Consider the following 22,503-nt stretch of genomic DNA (forward strand, 5'->3'; position numbering starts at 1 on the left):
TTTAGAAGAGTAAAACAATGTATTATCTGACTGTACAGTAAAAGAAACTTTTATTTAGGAGGAGAAAGGAAACTCTCATTTGGTCAAGGTCATAAAGTTAAAGGTGACTTCCTTTCTCTTGGAAACACAGTATCTTTAGACCATGTAACAGTGAGTAGCATAGTATTGACACAGAGTTTCTGCTGCTTGAAATAAAATTTATTTATGAATTTAAAAGTAAATAATTGTTCGTAATACAAAGTGCTATGTAAAACTATTCTGCCCAGAAAAATCAAGGTTTTAAGAAATTAATTATAATTTTTGTAATACAAAATGCGGTGCTTTTAATGGAGTTATATTTAACTGTGTGTTGGCTTGTGTGAAAACACCTTCCCTTATATTTATATGGACTACTTAACTTGAATTAAGTTGGGTGGGGTTTGTTGTTGTTGTTTGTTTTTTTTTTTTTTTGTTTGTTTTTTTTTAAACACCTAAAATTCAGAAGGCAGCTTTCTGGGCTAGTACTCCAATACTAGATATAATATATACAGGTTATTCTTATTGGCTTTCTGATGTTTAAAGTAAATCAAAGAGTAGAGACTGGATCTTATAGAGCATTAATCTGTCTTGTTCTTTCATATTGTGAAATCACACCTTTTCAAATTGTTACATACTGCATGGAATTCAACCTTAATCAGATTCTTTTCATGGTGGTGGACCTTTTTCTGAATGATACTTTTGGTTCCACATATAGCCATCTTTGGCTACGAAGTTTGAATTGAACATACTGTAACTCTAAGTCTTTAATCTCTTGTTCTGATTAAAAAGCTTTCATTGCCAAGCTGGGCAGGAGAGGAGAACCAGGAATTTGCAACATCTAAATCATAGGGACACTGAATGGATTGGGTAAACTGAATGTACTAAGAGTACAAGAAATTCTCAAACTCTCCCCCAGTCAAAATTAATAATAATTTACCACTGACTGCAGTGGAAGGTGAGTCAGGCTGATCCTGAATATCTATAAAAATATCAGCCAGTGTCAACTACTTGTTTTAGCCTTTAGCTTTAAAAAAACCCAACTGAAACCCCCTTTAGGAGAAATCAGCAATGTTTTCAAGGAAAACAATTAGCATTTTCATTAGATAGCTTACGCAGCAACCTGTGGGTGATGGTAATAATGAAACATGCTGTGTTAACCTGTAATAATGACACACTAGATTTCACTGAGACAAAATCTATGAATTTACAAGATAAGTCTTGTTCTGTTTCTCCAGCTTCTTATTAACTACGCAAAGTATATCCTTGCAAAAGCCTCCTAACTCATCTTTTTCGTTCCTTTTCCTAGTAGGCGGTAATTCGCAACAATGCTCTAAGCAGTACTGCAAATATATAGTGGGATTAGTCCTGTATGTATGGTACTGTTTGATACAGTTATGAAGAAATCTGTGTAAAATGTCACACAGAGTTATACTGAAAACAGCTGACATCAAAATGACCCTACATTTCACTACTGCTGAGGAAACTTCCTGCAGCAGAACATCTCAGCCAGCAGAGACGATTTCTAGTGGAGTCTAGAGTATAAGCTTGGTTTCTTTCAGTTACCACCCCATCCATCTTCCATTTGCTCGCGCTCTCTCTCTCTCTGACCTGCTGAACAAACTAGAGATACAATTCTAGGACATTCAGTATTTGCTTATAGCAGCTTTTGTTGACATTCAAGAACTATGGCACTTCATTTTAAAGTCTCTGATCTGTCTATTTCTGCTGTTTTGCTTTCTTTCTTGCTACCAGTTCTTGTAAAGTCACAGCAGGAATTAGTGATTCTGAGTGCACTATAGAAAGGTCCCTTTATCCCACTACATTTAACAAGTCAATTTAACTGACAACAACTCCCTAGCCCTGCACTGCAGAGCATGATTGTGCTTTTCTTCCTTTAGTACTGTAATATAACTCCTTAGGAGTTTAACAAACTTACAAATAATTGTGCTTTATGTTGGAAAACCTTATGGTTGCTTAAATATTACTGCTTCCACTCTACACTCTCCTTTAGATTTCACTTGTTACGTTATTTATAGGAATCAAAATACAGCATCCTTTCTCAGGTGGGTTTTAAAGTGATCACTTGCATTTAAACGGCAGTCATTCTATTGCAGCAAACAAACTGTAACGGAGAAAAAAATATTTTCTCTGGCCAAAGATGCTTGCTCTTAAGGACAAAAAGTCCAAAATAAGCAGGCTTTGATTCCTTCCTTATTTAGCACCTGTAATGTCATCGATGTGATAGTTGTTATAGCCCTAATGATCTTGACAGAAGAGAGCCATTTTGGACCAAGGACCTGGTCGAATGGTTCTTAGTCATGATAGCCGTATTGGCTACACACGCACACAGAAGTGAATTCTTCTGTCTTTTATTCCTTAGTGGAATTCCTTCACCTTTGGGGAAGTGTGAACTTGTGGACTCTGGAAGAGAAAAATACAAGTGGAAAAATAAGTCCTGTATATTTTGTAAAAAGAAAACAGAAATTCCCTATATTCTCTAGAATAATATTCCTGCTAAATGCAGAAGACTTCTACTGAATCAGTCTGTGATTGTGCACAAAAGTACATTTCTGTGAAAGGGGTCCTTTGTCCTGCTTGACTTTTTTAGCAGCGAAAAGTTTTCCTATCAAAAGGACTTTGGAAACTAACTTCTAGGTTTGCATGAAAAAAGAGCCCAGCAGAAATAAATGGAATTCACAGAAAATGAGCCAGCATAAAATCTAACAATAGAATTCAGGATGCTGAAATAGCAGGAGCAGTGACTCTAATGCAGTGTGCTTTTCAGCTGCTCTGGAAGTTAGGACATGGAAAGTGGGATGCTCTCATAATTTCTCGGGGGAAAAGAAATATATATTAAGAATAATTTGTTTTGGGGGCTATTAGGAGCATCGGTATGCAGCATGGACTTCAATAAGAGTGGCAAAACACATCTGAGAAGCTCAGCTAGTCATTGGACTGTTCACAGGCCTGAGCTTTGACTTTTCAACTAGTGCAGTTACGCTGCTATGAGTATTTAAGATAGCAGAGTCTGTGTACATAATTAGTAAAACCAGCACTGTAGCTATGCCCAAAGTTTGCGCTATTTATGTATTCTAATAGAAACACAGGAAAGTTTACATAACGATGCAAATTCTCATACAGAAGTATTTATGGGAGATAAAATTGCTGTGTCTGAAAAGGTATTGCCTGACCTATGTTAACAAAGTTAGTTTTTATCTGGTGTTGTATTTGGACAAATGTTAGGATCAATCTTGCAATCTCTTCTATTTACAGTTAAGTATGGCAAAATTTGGCAGCTGTAAGAAAGTGAAACACAGCAGCCTTGACAACTGAGCAGTGAAAACCCAATGATTTGATGGTGTAAAAAAGTCGGATGGAAATACATGGTGTTGAACCCCAAGAGAAGAATCTGTCCCTGCACTTAAACCATGCAAACCTTCTCTTTCATCAGCTCTGTGCCTGTATACAGAGTTTGAAAATGCTTCTACAATCCGAGGTTAACATGGCATTTCATGATATAGAACATCAGCTATCTTATGTTCTATCTTATGATAGCAATTCTTTCTTTTGAAACTGCTTTAAGCTCTTTTAGTATTCATCATATCTTACTGCTGGTAGTTTCATGTAAAATCCTTAAATCTGGAGGAGGCTTTATTTGAGGGTCTGTGTCTCACAACATAAAGAATAAAAGACAGTAGCAAATTGTCTGTTAGAGAGAGAGATACGTTAAAGGCATGCTTGCAAAATAAGGATTCTTTTTATGCTGTCAAGTCATCTAGTAGCAAAAGAGAATGTTTTTATTGTTCTTCATCTAGGGATATATTCTTCTTGTTTCATCCAACAGTTACAGCCTTCAGTAACAACAGATTTAATTTTTTTTGTCTTTTTTTTTTTTTTTTTTTTAAACTGTGGAACTCCAGAAGTATTGTTAAAGTGTCTGTAGTCTGTGCAGTGTCCATTCTTCTTTAATGGTGCTTGCAGGGGTGATTCTAATATGCAGTCATATTGTAAGAGTAAGACTCACTGTCTTGCAAATTATTTATGAGGACAATATGTAGATGTTCTTACACCTTCCGTCGTGTCTCTATGAGGCTTTCCCCAAACTTGCATTGCATTCACAAAGTTCATAGGACTTGTTTGGAAAAAAAAAAAGAAAAAGGGTTGGACTGTGTCACCAAAACAAGCAGCTGGGTGTCCAAAACCTGATGTGGCTCTAGATTTATGGTCTTTTTTGGATCAGGTTCCAGAGAACTCAGAAATGTACTATGTCCCCCTCCAAATGCGAGAAGTTATGTATCTCTGAGGACAGAATTGATTCAATTTCTGGAAGCTGGAATCTATTAAGCAATTCAATACAGTGTGCAAAAGAGATCAGTGTCTGTTCTCAGGTGTTTGAAAACAGAGCTCCTGCTTGTATTTGAAAGGCTTTTATACTCTCTGCAGTTATTAAGTTATTATAATGTAATAATCTATTATTTGCTTTGAAAGGGAAGAACAGAATGTCAGAATTTATTGAATATATAAAAATATATTGTCAGAAGTCCTTTACTTGTATTTACTATACTTTTTTTTCCTCACACAGTTACATTCCAGTTTTCCATGCATTCATGGTTCCTTACATTTATTGAAGGGCTGAAATGACCTCTAGGTTGAGAAGGTAAATGTGAATTAAATATTTTACTTTATGCAAAGGGAGGTTCAAGAGAAAAATCTGTCTCTGCACTCAGCCAGGAGGAGGTTAAATAGAAAAGGAATCAGACATTTACCAAACACCTATCTGACTTTAAATATGAACGTGTTTTGTGCTTATATATATAATAATAATATATAATAATACTAAAAAATTATGATATTTAATGATTTTTTTGTTTTGTTTTGTTTATCTTGGAATTTCTTAATTTTCCGATTCCTCAGATTCATATTACCGTGCTGGTATTTCTCTTCCAGTTGGCATGGATCTATAATAACCTTTAGTTAATTCACATAATTGTTCTTTTCTGCCCTACTTGAGCTCTCCCATTTCCCCAACTTCCATACCAAATGGAAGTGATTCTCTCTTACTGAGTTTTTTCAGCCTTTCCTTTCACTTTATAGTTAGTTGATCAAGTTTCTCCTCTGTATGTCTACGCTGCCTCCTTCTAATGTCTAGGGTTCTTATATGGGTTCCTATAATTTTATAGTTCGGGGGCTAGATGCTCTTTTAAAGACTGTCTTCTTCCTGGAATTTTGCCCCAAAGTAGTCAAAGATAATAAGCTAGGCTCTGTAACAATCTTTATAGCTATATTAAAAGTTCCTAAATCTATGGTGGTTTACATTTTTTTTCTCTCTCTCTTTTTTTTTTTTTTTTTTTTTTTACTCTGGCTTTTAGGAATCAGGATTTCAAGACCCTCTTTACCTCTGAGGATTAGAAATCTAGTTTAAAAGACAAACAACTACCTGCAAACTAATCATCGCGCATGACATGATTTTACTACCTGAGACTTAGAAAATCTCTCTAAGCACTGTGAGCCAAGCAATAAAACCAGCTGAACTGGCAATGTTGCCCTGTGGTGACCCTATCTCATCCCATCCGCTAGCTAGATTCTTCAGCATAAATCTGACCATATATTTAAATACTGGACCTATGCTTTGACCTTATTTTCTATATAGGCCATAAGAATGAAAAAGTTGAACAAATATTCAAGCTTTCACACTGCCCAGTGCTCCAGGAATTACACAAGCTATGAAATCAACATTTTAATTCAGACAAACATTTGTCATCTTCTGATTAACGATGCCAATAAAATACCTATATTTGTCTGGGGTTCATCTGCTAATTTATTAGAAGACAAAAGATCAGAGTGACTAATCAAGTTTTTTTTCACATGATCCCAAGGCTGTATAATTTAAAGGAAAGTCCAGAGTGCATGTTTTAACATTTTCATTTAATACAAAGAGCCGGATGTAGTAAGCTAAATGATCTCTTCTGTAGGTGCGTTAGAGAAAAGGCAAGCAGGGAAACCTGCTTTTGGTAACAATAACCATGCTAACTGCAACACATGCTTTGCTTTAAGAAGTTGCTATACAAACTGTTTATAATTGTTTTTTTTTTGTCTGAGAACCAAGTTCAGTTACTTAATGGCTGATTTTCAGCATCCGTTCTTTCACCAGCTGCCATGAAAAGACTGAAAAGATGTAGAAGGTTTGTATTTGATTAGAAAACATGCATCATTTATCTTAAGGATCACTTGGTGTGAAGATATTAAGGTTGACAGAAGGTTCTGCAACAACTCTAAGCCTCTCAATCGTACAAAGCCACACTATCAAAATAGATTCTCTCCTATTTGAATTTCTGTAATGTAAGACAGAGTGATATGAGGAATTCAGACAGCATAATACAAAAGTAGAATATTATGGTGTGAGTAGAAAGTACTGGTTTGAGTGTCAGGGTGGAATCCTCAGTTAAGGCTTTCCCTTTATCTCTGCCTAGTGTAAGCCATGCCTCAGCTGATGAGGGCTGGCAATTGCACCACCAACCCTGTTGTGACCCTCCTTTTTCTCTAGTCACTTACGTGTCTCTATGGTAAGAAACCAGGGATGAACCAGCTTTGATCTGGGAGGCGAGTATCTGATTAGCATCACCCTTCCACCCATATGTATGTGTGTGTGTATATATATATAATATAAATACTGCCCAGTGTTTTAACCAGGCAACATACATGCAAGTATAGCCTCTCAAGAGACTTATATATGTAGTGAATGCTCCACCGACACCACTAAGAAGTTATTTTTTTAAAAACTAATGTCATATAACTGATGGATACCAGTAGCTTGTGTTCAGTACCTTGAAGACTTAAAAGAAACTGTAATATACAACTTATTTCTAAATTAGATGCTTTACTATTTCATTTAAGGAGTAACCAATGAAATTTTCTATTGTGACAGCCTCCTAAGTGAAAGTTTGCCAGCAGTCTGTTTTTTTTGTATGTGAACTTCTAAAATATTTATTTTCTGCCACTATTCTGAATATTTATTTATTATATTAGCATATGCTAGAATACTTCCATTAGTTGCAATTCTGCAAGTTTCTTCATTGTTCTTACGCTTTCTGTTGTTTGTTACTATATGTTCCTTGCAATTGTACATTGATTTCTGCAGCTTATAATGCAGGTCTGTTTTTTTTCTTTCACAAAATAAGGTTGTGTAACACATAATTGTGACCTCAATTTGAAACTGCAGTGGATGAAGCAGGGATTATTTCTTGAGTTAAATGCTGTCTGAAGTAATAGGTTATGAGAGAACTGGAAATGCTCTGTAGGACTTAAAGTTGATGATGGAATACAGGTACAGCTTTCAAAATATGACAGTTAATAATACAACAGGTTTGACATGCAAAAGCAGAAAAAAAATCTTTCCTTTTCCACTTGTAAGAGCTGCCAAACAGTTTTTATTTTCTATAGTCTCGCGTCATCTTGCCTAAACTATAGTGGTTTTGCTGTTTTCTAAGTTAACTATCAGTTAAGGATTTGAATCTGATTCTATATATTTAAGAAGACAGGAGATAGTGAGGTTCTGCTTTGCCTTGTACAATTACAGGTTACAAAGGAACAAGGAATTGAATTTTTGTTTGGCAGTTGAAAGGAATTTCTCTTCATTTTTGATCATGTAATTTTCTTCCCTGTATTGGTGGCTTCACGAGATGAGTATGGAATTACTGTTATAGTTACTTATTCTCATTAGGTAAATATGATGCTTTTTCCCCTTTTAGCTTTCACTTGTCCAGCATAACAACAAAGAAATCCGATACAAATCAGCTGATGTAAAAGAATAGCCTTTTAAACGCACAAGTAGGGATTGTAGTATGAGCTCCATGTTGCTAGATGAGTATTGATTTTTCTGCTTAAATAATACAAAGTCAGGTTGCAAAATATATTGCAGTTCTGCCACTATGGATTGCTATGTCATATACCTTACAATAAGAGTAACATTCTCTAATGAGGTTTATAAAACTAAGCTGCTGTAAGTTTATACGAAAAAATATTTCATAGAATGGTTTAGATTGGAAGAGATCTTAAAGATCCTCTAGTCTTAAAGATCCCCTGCCTAGATCCTAGGCAGGGACACCTCCCACCAGACCAGGTTGCTCCAAGCCCCATCCAGCCTGGTCTTGAACACTTCCAGGGATGGGGCATCCACAAATTCCCTAAGCAATTTGTTCCACTGCCTCACCAACCTCATAGTGAAAATTTTTTTCCTGATACTTACTCAAATAATCTTCCATTTTGAAGCCTTTCTCCCTCGTCCTATCACTACCTGCCTTTGTAAAAAGTCCCTCTCCACCCTTCTTATAGGCCCCCTTCAGATACTGGAAGGCTGCTATAAGGTTTCCCAGAGCCTTCTCTTCTCCAGGCTGAGCACCCCCAACTCTCTCAGCCTGTCTTCGTAGCAGACGTGCTCCAGCCCTCTGATCATCTTTGTGGCCTCCTCTGCACCCGCTCTAACAGGTTCATGTCCTTCTTATGTTGAGGGTGCCAGAGCTTGACAGAATATTCCAGGTGGGGTGTCTTGAGAACAGAATAGAGGGACAGAATCACCTCCCTCACCCTGCTGGCCATGCTTCTTTTGATGCAGCCCAGAATGGGGTTGGCCGCCTGGGCTGTGAGTGCACATTGCCGGCTCATGTTGAATTTCTCATCAACCAACACCCCCAGGTCCTTCTCCTCAGGGCTTCTCTCAATCCATTCTCCACCCAGCCTGTATTTGTGCATGAGATTGCCCTGGCCCACGTGCAGGACATTGCACTTGGCCTTGTTGAACTTCATGAGGTTTGCACAGGCCCACCTCAGAAGTTGTTGAGTATCTCGGCCCTCTCTATATGTCCCAGGTGACCAGGTCTCCCCTTTCCTTCCTGTGTATATTATTAGTAGTGCCCAATCTAAAAGTGGTAATTTACAGCTGACAAAAGTCCAAAGGCAACAGAATAAATCAGAGATCTGAACCTCAGTAGATCTGCTTGGTAATGGTGTACTGATGCCATGAGATTCTCGCGCTCTTTGCAGAGTTATCAATGACCATATAGTGTGTAAGACACGAGTCACTCAGGCTTTGAAATGCAGTTCTCTTCACTAAACTGCCTTCAGGTTTTTCAAAATCCTTTAGGTCTATATCAATGCCCGTTTTAAAGACTCTAAAGTGACCTGCTCCACAAAATGGTTCTTGGCAGTGCTAACACGAGTGTATGGTTGAGTAAGTAGAAAAAACACTGATCCAGAAGAATGTGCTTTTAACAGGCACTACAGAATCACCTGGACACCTTCTGGTTAACATTAAATATGAATTTCAGGTAAGTGGAACTAATTTTTTTTAGCAGTTTATAATCCATTGTATGTAAAATTGTAAAAGTTTTCCTACCAAACAATACCAATAACTTATTTGTGAAAGAAAATGCTGATCTACAAGTTTTATATTTGTGGGTTGGGATAGATCAAGCGCTGGCAGATTTTGCTTATTTTTCTGGGAAAAAAATTCCTTTTTTTATACAAAGGGACAAACATAGATAATCTTCCCCCTTACTATCATATTGATACCAATGTTAAAAATCTGTAATGATCAGAGTCTCAACAGTACTTAATTTTCAAAGAAGCTGAAAGTGCGTGACAGATTTGGGATAGCAGTATAGATGTAATCGGAGTAGAGAAACCTCTCGCTCCTCCTGTGTCAGGCAGAAAGAAAGATGTTTAATATGATAGCATATGACAGAATGTAAGCTATGTCACTAAGTATGCTAATCTGATATCTGTATTGTCTAATAAATAAAGTTGATACAGACAACATTTTTCTTTTATCTTTCATTTTTGTAGTGGTTACAGATTTGTTTGTACAGCACTAAGTATTGAATTTACAACTTTCATAATCACATTCCTTTTAAATGGCAAATCATTATATGAAGGAAAAGAAAGCAAAAAAAAAAGCAGCAATGTCATCAGTTATTCAAAAAGTTACTGCTGGTTTATGCTCAGCATTGTCATTTACTTATTCAAACACTTGTCTGTTTTGAAAACAGTCTTGAGAGTCTGTAGCGGTGCTTTGAAAAGGAAAAATCATCAGAGTAAGATTATGGCAGTTAACTACATGAGTCCTGACTGTGTGATAATTTGCTTTAAAAGCATGTGTCCATTATAATGTAGTCTCCTGCTGTAGTTGGAAAAAGCAATAAGAGTTTAGCTTTCAAGTATTTTGCGTATTGGAACCACCACACGAAAAACTATGAATCCCTGAAATTAAGTCATCATTTAGAAGTTAGGAAGATTTTTATTGCCTATGCAAATTGCTTTGTTTCCAGGAAGCTCTTTAGGAATGTGTAGGCACCAAGGCTGGGAATCGACACTCTGGTTCAAGAAATCATCCTTGTTTGGAAATGGTGAAAAAGCATACTCTTGGATAATTGGGTTATTCCTACTGAACCTGATCCTGCATGTACACGAATACAGGAAGTATCAAGGACCATAACATATGCTTTTACATAGCTATTATGCTTTCAAGGGGGGGGGGAAGTAACTCCCCTTCCTCATGCTGATGAAACAAATTTTTGCCTTTCAATTAGAAACACTGCAGTTTAATCATGGCAAATGACAAAGTATGTTCGCCTGCGGTTAGAAGTAAGCCTGATTATTGTCTGATTCTAGTAGTCATTACAGGAAAACTGAGAATCCACTTTTATCTACAGTTATAGTTATTCAATATCCTATTTTCTTTAGATTTAAAGTATTCATTTTTCCATTACTTTGAGTTTAATTACATCCAACTGTCTATTGATTAAAGATTGGTTACCTGCACAACTATGAGGGTAGGTATAAATCTAATTATGCTTCAGAGAAAGTTTCTGATTCACAAGCAGGGTCATTGTAACTAAATGCTAATGACACAGCTGCAGTTGTGAGGCTGGAAGTAATAACAGATGAGTTTTTAGTTCTTTTAAATGAGACATTAAAGGATGATGAAAAGCTATGAGTCACTTTTCCTTAACTTTCATTCCCAGTGGCTACACTTCTGATAATAGTGGTGTGCAAATACAGGCATGCTAATGTGTGCACAGAAATGAACACAGACCTCAGGCTGAAACCATGATGAAAATCAGAAAATTCAAGTTTGTGGTTCAGGACTTATGAAGGATCTCTGCTTATGGCTACAACCTTGATAATTTTTTCTCCTGAAGTTACAATGAAAGTATGCATGAGGAAAAGCAAAATATACTAGTAATTAATAGCTTTCTGCCTAAATCCATATTTTTAATCTTTTTTTTTTTTGAGGGTGGGGGATCTGTTCCTTATATGTTAGAGTTTTATAGCAATTTTCTCACTTGTAATATATGAATTATTAACAGAGATCCTCAGTCTAATATAGAAACTGTCTAGGAAATAATTCCTTGGAATTAATCTTGGGACAAGCTGCAAAACTAACATTTCATGCTTTTTATACTGTGAGTAACATACTGTACTTCAGAGGTAAAACCAAGCTTAACTGTCCAATTAAAACTTTCCTGATTCTCATGAGTGAGTGGGAGAGCAGGGTAATTCTTTAGAGATCAGAAAATTGTATTCCTTCCCAAAGATATTAAGTGGTGGACAGGCCATTTTTACAAATGCCCATTACCTTCAAAAGAAGTCTAGTAAAGATTACTATTATGCAAAAATTTGCAGTTTCTAGAATGAAGAAACTGTTCAGCTTGGAATATAATGCACATTATCTATATAAAAGCAGTTCCTGCACGTACTGTAGAAGTATGAAAACACTGTCCTAGATTGGTGAGTAAAATGGTAAGAAATAGCTTCTTTTTGAAAATAGAAGGAATCTTTGCCTAAAAGTATAACTATGAACTCTTGCCCCCTTACTGAAACCATAGAAAGTCCTCTTCTGAAAGAGGACTTCTTTCCTCTTCACCATTAATGAATGGCATATATATTTTAAATGAAGAGAACTTTGTTTCAGTTTTTTTGGTGCACTACACCAGAATTCTAGAGCAGGAAAAAGTGGCCTCAGTGTTGCTGATGTCCAGATTCAAAGTATACCTAATATCATATTCTTGCATGTTCTCTGCCTTCGTTTGCTTTTGGGAAAGTAACAAAATTTGCATTTTTGATAAGCAGGCATAAAAAACCCATGTGATATTTTTAGCAGGATGGTTTTGAGTCTGAATTCTGAAATGCACAAAGGAAAAAAATCTAGACAGGGAAATAAATGCTGTATTTCAGCCTACAGAAACCTTCTATTCCTTTTGAATCCACAGATGACCTGCTAGAAGAAGTGTGCGTTCTGTAATGTGTAGTGTGCTAGATTAAGTACATGTTGCTCACAATTCATTGTTCCTTATCCCAAAAGGAAACCTTAAAGTGATATGTGACGCTTTTTGCAGTTATTTGTGATTAGTAATTAATATCCTCCAGCTCTGAGGGTATCTAGAGGTGCCTGCCAATGTACTCTACGAATTTACTGTTTCTGCAATTATAATATACACTCTGGTATGGCTTTTACAACCCTGTCTGTGTGTGGAATGCTCCTATAAATAACCCTGATACTCATATAGAGCTATGGGACCTATACTTCATGTAAAGTGACAAGCTGCCCTCAGGTAAGCTCCACTGATTGACAACAGCAGTTGATACGGCATAACATCACATGGGAAAATCTGTGACAATAAACTCTAAAATACCACAGTCTTTGGAGAATGTGATTGGCGACCAATAATTTAAAACATCATTTGATGCACATATACCTCTCTTACAAATCACTTACTTTGAGACGTCTGAGTGTCTATAAACTTCTTTATCAAGGCGTCAGTAGTTTGCGTGTAAAGGCTGAGAGCATATCGCAGGGACTGTAGGTCTGGGCTCTTTTCCAGGAAATTCTTTTTCAGCCCACTTCCTCCAGCATGGAAGTATTGCTAAAATGAAAAAGAAACATGGTCGTTCAGAGAAGCAAATTATCTGCGAGAGGCCCCAGTTACAGACATACAATTTTAAGTAAAATTCTTACACAAACTTTTAAAAATAACATCAGGCATGTGTGGCTAGATGTACGATTATAGTAGTTGAGATAACTGTCATCATCTCTACTACAGAGCTTCTTTCCAAAGGAAAAAATTTAAGACTTGTGGGAGAAAAAAAAAATACAAAATTTAAATTTTGGTCTTCATGATGTCAAGAATTTATATGTTAAAACTGGATATATATATATTTGCGGGGTTCTTTTAGGTTGTGGAGAGTGGAACAGGTTTTATGCAAAAAAAAAAATAAATTCTAAAATCCTGGCACAGTTTACGGCACAATTAAAGAATACATTCTTTCTGAAGGAAGGGGGAATTTTGTTAAAATTTTAAAAGAGAAGATTACAGAATACAAAGTTTTGGATTATCATTGCATTGTAATTGTACCTGAAATTATGATTCTGCTTTGAGAAATAACTAGAAATTCCATGTAAGTTTCCATAGTGATTATATATATTTTTTTTTTATTCCAATTTTGACCTGTTTTACTGTGGACATGCAGAAAATGCTGCATGGATGGAAGAGAAAAGGAGCTCATCAGTTGGTCCTGCCGTTGACGATGAGGGGTAAATTTCATCCCTCAAAAGAGGATTTCCTTTGGGTCAGAACAGCTGTAGCCACAGTTCTCTTTATGCAGACTATCAGACATCTGCTTTCAAGTCAATACAAGGAGCTTAGGATCAAATGGTTCTCGACATATTAAAGGGAACTTCATGATTCTAAGGTACCGTTCTACATTAGAATCTGTTGTTAATGTCAATCATGTTCTTGGTCATTGCAGCACAGAACAGAAAAACACATAAAGCTGTACCTTTATAGTAGCTAGTGCTACTTCCATTATTGCACACTGCCTCAGGGTCAGGCTTCTGGCTTCCTCTCGAATCACATGGTCCTGTAAAGCAAGTTAAGGCCGCAGCTGATTTCAAAAGAGAATCAGTACTGTGGCCTGTCTATTCTTGGAAAAACAAACCAGCCAACCAAATGGCCAAATGCCCCTCAAGCCCCTATGATTAACAGGGATTAACTGAACTTCAGACTTCTTTTACAACAACTTATAACCTAAAGCAATCATGTTGATTCTTGAAAACATAAATTGTAGCGAAAAATCAGCAGTTTTTAATACTGAGCATCTGTGTAACTTTATTTCTTTTCCTAGGATGTATTATTTCTCTCTTCTGTGTGTGTGTGTGTGTGTGTGTTAAATTTTAAGTTTAAATAATTATATTAGATGATACTGAAATAATGAATTTTATTAATAAACCTGACAGTTTAACTAATGTTTGTTAATGCCCCATGTTTAAAAAAAGTTTTGTATTAGAACATAAGTTAAATAGCCCTAAAGTGACTATACTCCTGTGAAATCTTTGTCTAGCATAAGCATCTTGTGATTTACTTAGGCAACATTTCAACTCCTCTAGCAAACTGAACAATTATTCAGAGAAGCACAAATTACCACTTTTCTGCCCAAATCTGAAATCCTAAAGGCAAAATTGATTGGCAAACAACCGACTTCAGTATCAAATGTCTAAGCTCTCTGTCAAGTGTATTATGGACTTCAGTAATGTAGTGCTGATGAGTTTATTGTAGAGGTACATGCTATGTTTCAATACACACCATAAATTAATATGTAGAAAAAAAATACCAGTATTCCCACCTTAGAGCTTTTTTCAGAACTGGTTCCAGAAAGGAACACAAAGATCTCATAATTTTTTTTTTCCATGATGTTTAATGGTTATAAGGCCTAGTTGTGCAATATGGGACTGATATCTTCTTGACCCACCTAGTGATCACTTTACTGTATAAGCATACAGTCTTTTATTCTTAACTTGGTTTTGATGAGACTAAAATCATTACTCACCTATGAACAGTTACTGCCATATTCAGTCTTATTGTGGCAAATAAGCACAAGAATGAGGCATGAGGTTTGGCCTCACAGTCACTAATATTTCATCTTTTTTTTTTTCATTAGACCAAGCCATTCACAGCTTCATTTGGCTCCATTACCTTGAGTTTTGACAGTTGTCCAAGATCTTTGGCTGCACTGAATATCATCTGAGGCCCCTGTAATCATATTGAAAATTCAGAAAAATTCAGACTCACTACAGCATGTTTGCTTTTTATGTCAACATGTTCTTATTTTCTGCTAGGACATTAGCTGCTGTTTTGCAAAGCTAAATAAAAATTTCAATTACACATGAGACATATTTTCATTTAGTTGATAAGGCCAAGTAAAGTAGTTGAATGGCTGCAGCGTGATTCCCTCCAGTATCCCACATTTGATACAAATATTGTGTATTCTGTTGATAGTGGTTTTGCGTGCTCCTGTTTGCTATCTCATTTTGTATTTAATATTTTTAAGCTTAGGCTGGGATTGTTCTTATACAGTGTGTCAATGAGATATTTGTCCATAATCATAGTGCTCAGGTGCTATGCTAATATAAATAATAACGGGAAATGAGCAGCCCTGAGGAACCTGTAAAAGCTGAACTGTCTGCAGTTGAGTAACACACAGCATAACGGCGCACTGTGAAGCCAAAGCCATTTCTTTAAGAAAAGATACAAAAGTGTTATGAAGTTGAACCAATATTTTACAATAGCCAAATCTTGGCATGACACCCAAAGCCAATGCCTATGTGTCTTAGACAAACAGAATATTATAATTCTATGCTCACACTTTTTATCACAGTTACTCCAAGAAATATAATTACTAGTGCAGTTACTCGGCAGTTCAGCAAGACATAGTTCTGAATATCTGGATTTCAAAAAAAGTCAGTCCAACTTACATAGCACTATACAGAACAATTTTTCATTACTCTTTCTGTCCAAAAGGTTTCAGTTTCCAGAAATAATTTTGCTTCTGCATGGTTCAATTGCAAAAGAGTTAATATAGAACTGCAGCTTAAATGTTCATTATTTATTAGTAATGAGAAGGTAAGATAAATATGAAAATTAAAAAATAAACCCTGCTTCCGAAAGTCTGCCTCTCACACTCAGCGAGAGAGAAAGTAATATTCAAGGCTGCAAAAGGGAAACATCTCTCTTACAGTATCCTACTTTTAATTGATTTTGTTTAACTGTGTGTTCAATAGGAAATAGAAGTAGCAAAATAAATGCAACTTACTATACACCTTTCACCATGTCTGCCAACCGGGACAGTGAATATAGAGGCTACCACTAGTAAAACCAAACAGCTGGTGAAGTGTAGCATACACATGTGATACTGCAAGCACTCTGAAAGCCTAATCCAGTAATCTTTGTACCTATTTTCCATGGTCCTCAGCCACTACAGCCTACAGATTTAAGATACTGTATCCTCTACTAAAGCAATGTTAAGCAAAATTTGGAACAAAATACACTGCAGACAATTTTCTAGACAGAGGCTCAGGTTTCTTTGGTGTTTGTGGAGAAGCAAGGTTCTCATCTGTTTTATGAAGAATGGGGGCAAAGCACTCGTAGAAATCCCAGCTGTCACCATTTAAAATCATCTTAAAGAGTCTTGAATGATAGGCGCAGCCTCTGCCTTCAGTCAGTAACCGGCCGATAAACAGAAGCCGCCTTACCTTTGCCCACTAACTAATCTAACGTCCGTCCAGAAGGCTTCATTCTAGGTGAGAAGGGAGGAGAGCTCCTTGTCTGTTCTTTTTCACCGCCCTTTATGTGTTCTGACTGAAATGTGGAATTTTTGCATTCCAGATGGACACCTGCAGCTTAATGAAGTATCAACTTGCTAAACTAGTAACTGGAATAACCTTTTTTCAAATGGGCTCTAACATCAGTGTCACAGCTTATTGCTTGGTGCGATTTCTGTAAGGACAACAGAGGTGTCTGCAGATTCAGGCAGATGAACCAAAATCTGTGTTCAGTTGGCAATCAAAGCTTATTTTCACTATGCTTGAAAGACTAAAATATTTTTAATGTTTTTTAAAAGAAAGGCCAACATTCAGACTCTTGGGGGGAAATGTTTGAAAAAAATGTTTTACTGTCTTAACTAACTGAAACATATCATGCTATTGTCCAAGTAGGCTTACTAAGTCTCTGACAGGTAACTCTGTATTCTTGGCAACCAATTAAAAAAGGCAAGAGAAGAAAGCCTTTAACTCTGAACCATGCTGTTCTAATGAATCAGAATGTAACAACTGATCCTGTATAAAGCTGATAAATGCTCCTAACATCTGATGGGAAATGCAGTTACCTAATTTAAATGCTACTTGTGTATGTGCAGATAAAATTTGCACCAAAATGTTTGAAAAGCAAATAAAAATCTCAGAAATATAAACTTGACACTGTTGCTCATTGAAAGAGAGGCTGTTTCTAATTATGCATAGTAAACAAGAGCATTATAGTAAATATGAACAAATCCAGTGAATGGAGTCCTGGCTATGATCTTGCGATTAGCTCTAGTCTAGAATTTTTAATAGCTCAGGTTATTTCATTACTACCTTTACATAATTTATACATGTTTCTCTTGCCTCTCCAGCAATATTCTTTCATGTATCTTCAATATATTATAATGATATGTCTTTAACATATGGCTGCTGACCAATAGATTATTAGCAGCTTAACTGATATCCTGGGACGTATACAGTAAAGTTGCCCAAAGGCACACCACAGCAATGTCATGATTAGCTTGTCATAAAGATGGTGAATTTATTTTAGAGAAGCTTGAAAACAAGAATCATTAACACGTTATCCCAGTCCCTCAAAAAAAGAAAAAGCAATTAAAAAAAGGCACTCCAAGTCAGGCCCTTTTTCTTTCATCCTTAGACAGAATCAGATTCTACTGGTGCCCTCAGCTCTGTCACCACTGTGGGTTCATGTCAGGCCATCACCCGCACTGGTCTTGTGTGTAGCAGCACTGCTTCCCGTATTAACTCATAGTTTCTTTCTCTCTTCTTGTCAGGCTGTAAATGCAGTCCTGCCCAAAAAGGACTTCCTATCAAGTATATTAAAATACCCCACAACTTTAGAGCCAAAATTGGCTTAAGCTTCCTGATGTTAAGCGCTGCCTCACGATGAGGCAGGACTGGAGAATGGGACAGGGCATTCCTGGCTTTTTGGGAGCTGCAAAAATTGAAGCGATTGAATTTCCAGTGCAACTGGGAAGGGCAAGGAACACTCTTGGTGTAACTGTGCACGATGACGCCAAGAGAAATCAAACTTAAAAGCCCTTATATGAAAGCACACTACAAAGCCAGTGGTTCGGCTTCTGTTACACTGCATTCATGAAAACTGCTCCGAGTTGGGGAGGCAGTGTATGAACGAGCAAGGTTTTCCTCAGCAGCTAGAGAAGAGCAACCTAGCTACACTACTTTCAGACACTGGAGAGCAACACACTGCATACAGTCAATAGATTATCCCTTCTGGACAAGGTACAGAAAAGGACAGTATCAGACCCCTTGGCAAACACCTGATTAAGCACATTAATAAAATCCTTTGTAATGTGTGTGAACTACTGCTGGGACACTTACGGTTTGGTCCGTCAGTGGTGGAAGCACAATTTGTTTTTCTATTTTGTTCAAGACTAACTTCCATAGCTCTTTTAAAACCCGTTTCAGAACTGTCTTCTCACAGATTTTCGCCGAGACACTTAAACTGGAAGAAAACAAAACACAAATCAGTCTCCAAAACTAGCATTAAGAATTCAAAGGTGCTGTATCACTATATGCTCAGATTAATGGCCATTACAGTATAGCTTTTCTCTACTGATAAGGATTTCTCAATGGCTTAGTTATTTTGCAATATTACCAGTAAATATTTTTGATAAAAAAAGAGACTTGCAGATTATAAAATCATGCAATTATCCACTATCCAATTTATTGCTTAATCTATTACTGATATAGATTTATCGAAAATGAAAAATGATGATGAGTTACAAAGTTTGATGGAGAATACAACTTAGCACTCCCAAGCCCCTGAATTAAAGTTTGGTATATAATTTGTTTATGTTTTAAAAATAAAAAACAAATATCTCCTTGTTGTCTTATATTTCTACTGGGATGTAGAACTAGGTGTTGCTAGCTACTGCAAATTCGGGGCTACTGTTTGTAAACATTTATTTCTATATACTGGCGTATCTGGGAAATCATACCAGTTACTACTAATGGTAAAATTAAATTTTTGGAGGATCTATATACATAGGGTTTTTTTGTTTCTTTATTTAAAAGTATATTCATAAGCCATCTTCTATATATGGTTGTGAATAAGTAGAGTCATGAATAAAGTGCTGCAGTTTTCAGTCACAGGCAAAAATATTTCAAAATAATATCACACAAATGTGTACGTGGGGAATTTTACAGAATTATGTCTAATCTATTAATGTAAAAAGAGATTATAATAAAGTCATATAATCATAAAAGTCATCATAAATATGCCAATTCATATTTCTAGCATCTCATACTACTCTTAGTAAGCGCATAGATAAAAGCATAATTAATAAATAACTAAAACCCAAACCATATTAATAGGGCATGTTTATAATCCTATTATAAATATATATTTGTAAGAAAGGTGATATTCCCTAGCAGTGGTAGCTTGTTTTTTTTAAATTTCAGACCTTTATTTTCTGTGCCTGTGATGCCCACAGCCTTTCAGAACAGCTGATCCTGTCACTGCTGGGCGATGAGAAGACAAGATAACCCTTACTTTAAGGGCCCAGAGTGAGTTTGCAGGACTATTTCAAAATTTAGCTTTTTACCGACTGAAAAAAAACAAGCTGATCTGTAAATCTTTAAATGGTGACCAGGTTTTTAGGGACACAGAAGTGCATATTAATAAGCAGGGGGACACTGGGTGCAAGCCTAGAACAACTGCCAGACAATTTCAGTATAGGGAATTAACTTTTGTTCTTTTGTTCAGTACAATCTTTACATCACAGCTCCTGGCGGACAGACCGTACACCAGCTCCTTTCTAATGACTCAAAACATGACAGGAAATAGAAAGGCAAATATGTAGCTTACATAGAAACTGCTTAGTACAAGTAAACAAATTAAGCATAGTATTCTGCACACATGTGAGTATTACAAATATTACAAATACTACCAAGTGCTTCTAGGTATTAATGATGCTTCAGGGTAAACCCCAGTATGCCTGACTGTAGCATTCAATTCCTAGCCTGCCACACTTACGTTTTGTCCAGGAAATCCATGAGAGGCCGAAGCACAATCTCAGCATCAATGGCCGCACTGTTCTTATTGGCTGCTGCATTCCCATTTCCTCTCATTTGATTCAGTTCATTGCTCATTTGTCTTATGCAATCTTCAATAATGAACTGGAAACTACAGGATAGGCAAAAGAAAAGAGAATGAAAGAATTTGGGATAGAAAACAATATTTATCGTCTTGCATCAGGTTCTTCAACAAGATTTAAATCTTTTCTGCAATGATGGAAAGTTCACAAAGGCAAGATACCACAGGTTTTACAGACTGAAAACAACTCCTCCTAAGGATTATAGCTCATATAACTAATTCATGTACTGCTCTGATTTTTTCCCCTTGTTTATGTTCTGTCATTATGCTTTTCATGCCCTTGTCGGGGGGGGGGAGGGGCAAGTAATTATTTTCTGAAAGCAACAGATGTATCAGCATCAGTTTAGGATACGATTCACTATCAGCTATCAATAAGTTCTCAAGATTCTGTTTTTGGTGTGAACATACAACAGGCACAGATGACTATAAATTATTTTTCTAGCTATCTGGAGAATATCCTTGATGGAGCTGCCCCTGGGTTTTCTTTTGCAGAAACCTAGTTGGCTCATTCAGAAAGAAGAAATAATATTCATGCACTGTCAACAATCAGAGAACCTGGGAGCAAAAATAAAGCAAGACAACGTGACAAACTAAGCACACTCAGAAAAAGTGAACACTGTCTGCCTAGACGGTTCATCGATGGATTAAATAAGCAACTATAGACTTCGCTTAATGAATACCACTACAGCACTAATCCCTCTTTTTTAGATACCTTTCTAATCTGAAACAAAAATAACTTGCAGCACAGGCACTGCTGGCACAGCACCATACTCATTCAAGACTGCAGTGTGCACTCTGATTAAAGAAAGATTTTGAGAATAAGGCTCAGTGGACAATTTTTGCAGAGCCACAGGCAAGGAGATGACCCAAGGCAGCCATTCACAGTGACCACCTGAAGCAAGCTAAACATCGGCAGACATCCCTGGTTGAAGCAGGCCACTTGGAAAAAGCTGTCAGTCTCAGGAAGTAACATAAGCATGGTCAGAGAGAAAAGTTTAATAGCATCAGTCAAGAACAAACCAAAGAGCAGAACAAAGGCCATCAGCCTCACCTCTGTAACACGTTCGTGCCCACAGACCATTGTCAGTTTTCTTTACAGTGAGGTTATTGCTCTGTACTTCAGAGTCTAAACCCATGCACACACACAAATGCACACCACTTCATCGGGGCAGAAGCAAACTGTACCTCAGGACATCCAAGCAACCACCCAGACTAATCAACGAGGCAGATTTTTGCACAGGAATATTTATCTAAGGTTTGCAGTAAAATAGTTTGTTACCTTGTAGCATATGTTACGCTGAGTTCATCCAAGACATTGCTAAGTTTCACCTGAAGTTCTTTTAGAACAACACTAGCTTCAGGATCCAACTGCAAAGAGATAAGTGATGTTATATTTTACTTATACATTATGTTTTGGGGTTTCCCATTGCAACTAATCAATTAGGAAACATATGCAATGATACACTGCACTATGGAAAAGTAAATGGGAAAACACCTGTTACAACACAGGATTCCTTTAGGAGGCCTAAAAGTCCAATCACCATTTAAAGAAAAATATTTAATCGTAATAGTGAAGAACTATAATGCTAGAAATGAAAACTGTGCCATTAAACAATGGCTTTCTGTGAGATGGTGCAAATTGTGTTGGCAGTCACAAGAATAAAATTACCGTTACCATGCAAATGGTATTTGCAAGGCATACCAAGAGAAGGATGAATGAGAATTTAGCGATTGTGTTGTTAATACTGCAGACGTGTTCATCTTTTAATATTTTTTTTGTACATTTCACCACCATGGGTAATTTTTTTTGTGATTTGCGAGGAAGATGTTTCCATATTCCCATTAATGCAGTGTAAAAGTAGAACAGTCAGCAGTGGAAAAGATGGCTTGAAGACTATCCATGCTGCTTCTACTGATATAGTATGAGGGAAGGGAATCTATTGAGTTTCAGAACTTCTGTTTCTAAAAGCCATATTAAGACATATATAATTCAAGCAGAGAGCAATGCATTCTGATGCACAGGGAGAACAGCTCCTCTACCTCTGACACTGGTTTTCTAAACACACGAAAAAAAGAGAATGCAGGGGAGAAATATAGTTTTCCATTTACAGGATCCATGCATAGATACACGAGGATCCATGCATAGATACTTAATCAAAAAGGTACTCTGTTGATATTGATCAGCAGCTTATTTATTTGCTATGCATTCTTTTCCAAA

The 22,503-nt window shown here is 36.6% G+C and overlaps 1 protein-coding gene and 1 long non-coding RNA gene across 2 annotated transcripts in view; one reads left to right on the top strand and one right to left on the bottom strand.

Annotated features, from left to right (window-relative positions):
• Window positions 1–22,503, top strand: part of LOC309676181 — a 173,767-nt gene that overhangs the window by 132,368 nt on the left and 18,896 nt on the right. The window lies entirely within an intron of this gene.
• UNC13C (unc-13 homolog C) overlaps window positions 1–22,503 on the bottom strand; it is a gene marked incomplete at its 5' end in the record, with an annotated part of 181,486 nt that overhangs the window by 3,827 nt on the left and 155,156 nt on the right. The window contains 6 exons of the mRNA XM_082488673.1: window positions 12,791–12,938; window positions 13,852–13,932; window positions 15,045–15,101; window positions 18,509–18,632; window positions 20,166–20,315; window positions 21,565–21,653. Coding sequence (XP_082344799.1) covers window positions 12,791–12,938; window positions 13,852–13,932; window positions 15,045–15,101; window positions 18,509–18,632; window positions 20,166–20,315; window positions 21,565–21,653 — 649 coding nt within the window. The remainder of the gene's footprint in view (window positions 1–12,790; window positions 12,939–13,851; window positions 13,933–15,044; window positions 15,102–18,508; window positions 18,633–20,165; window positions 20,316–21,564; window positions 21,654–22,503) is intronic.

The sequence above is a fragment of the Vanellus vanellus genome, assembly GCF_965231255.1.
Source record: "Vanellus vanellus genome assembly, chromosome: 11".
Classification (NCBI taxonomy): domain Eukaryota; kingdom Metazoa; phylum Chordata; class Aves; order Charadriiformes; family Charadriidae; genus Vanellus; species Vanellus vanellus.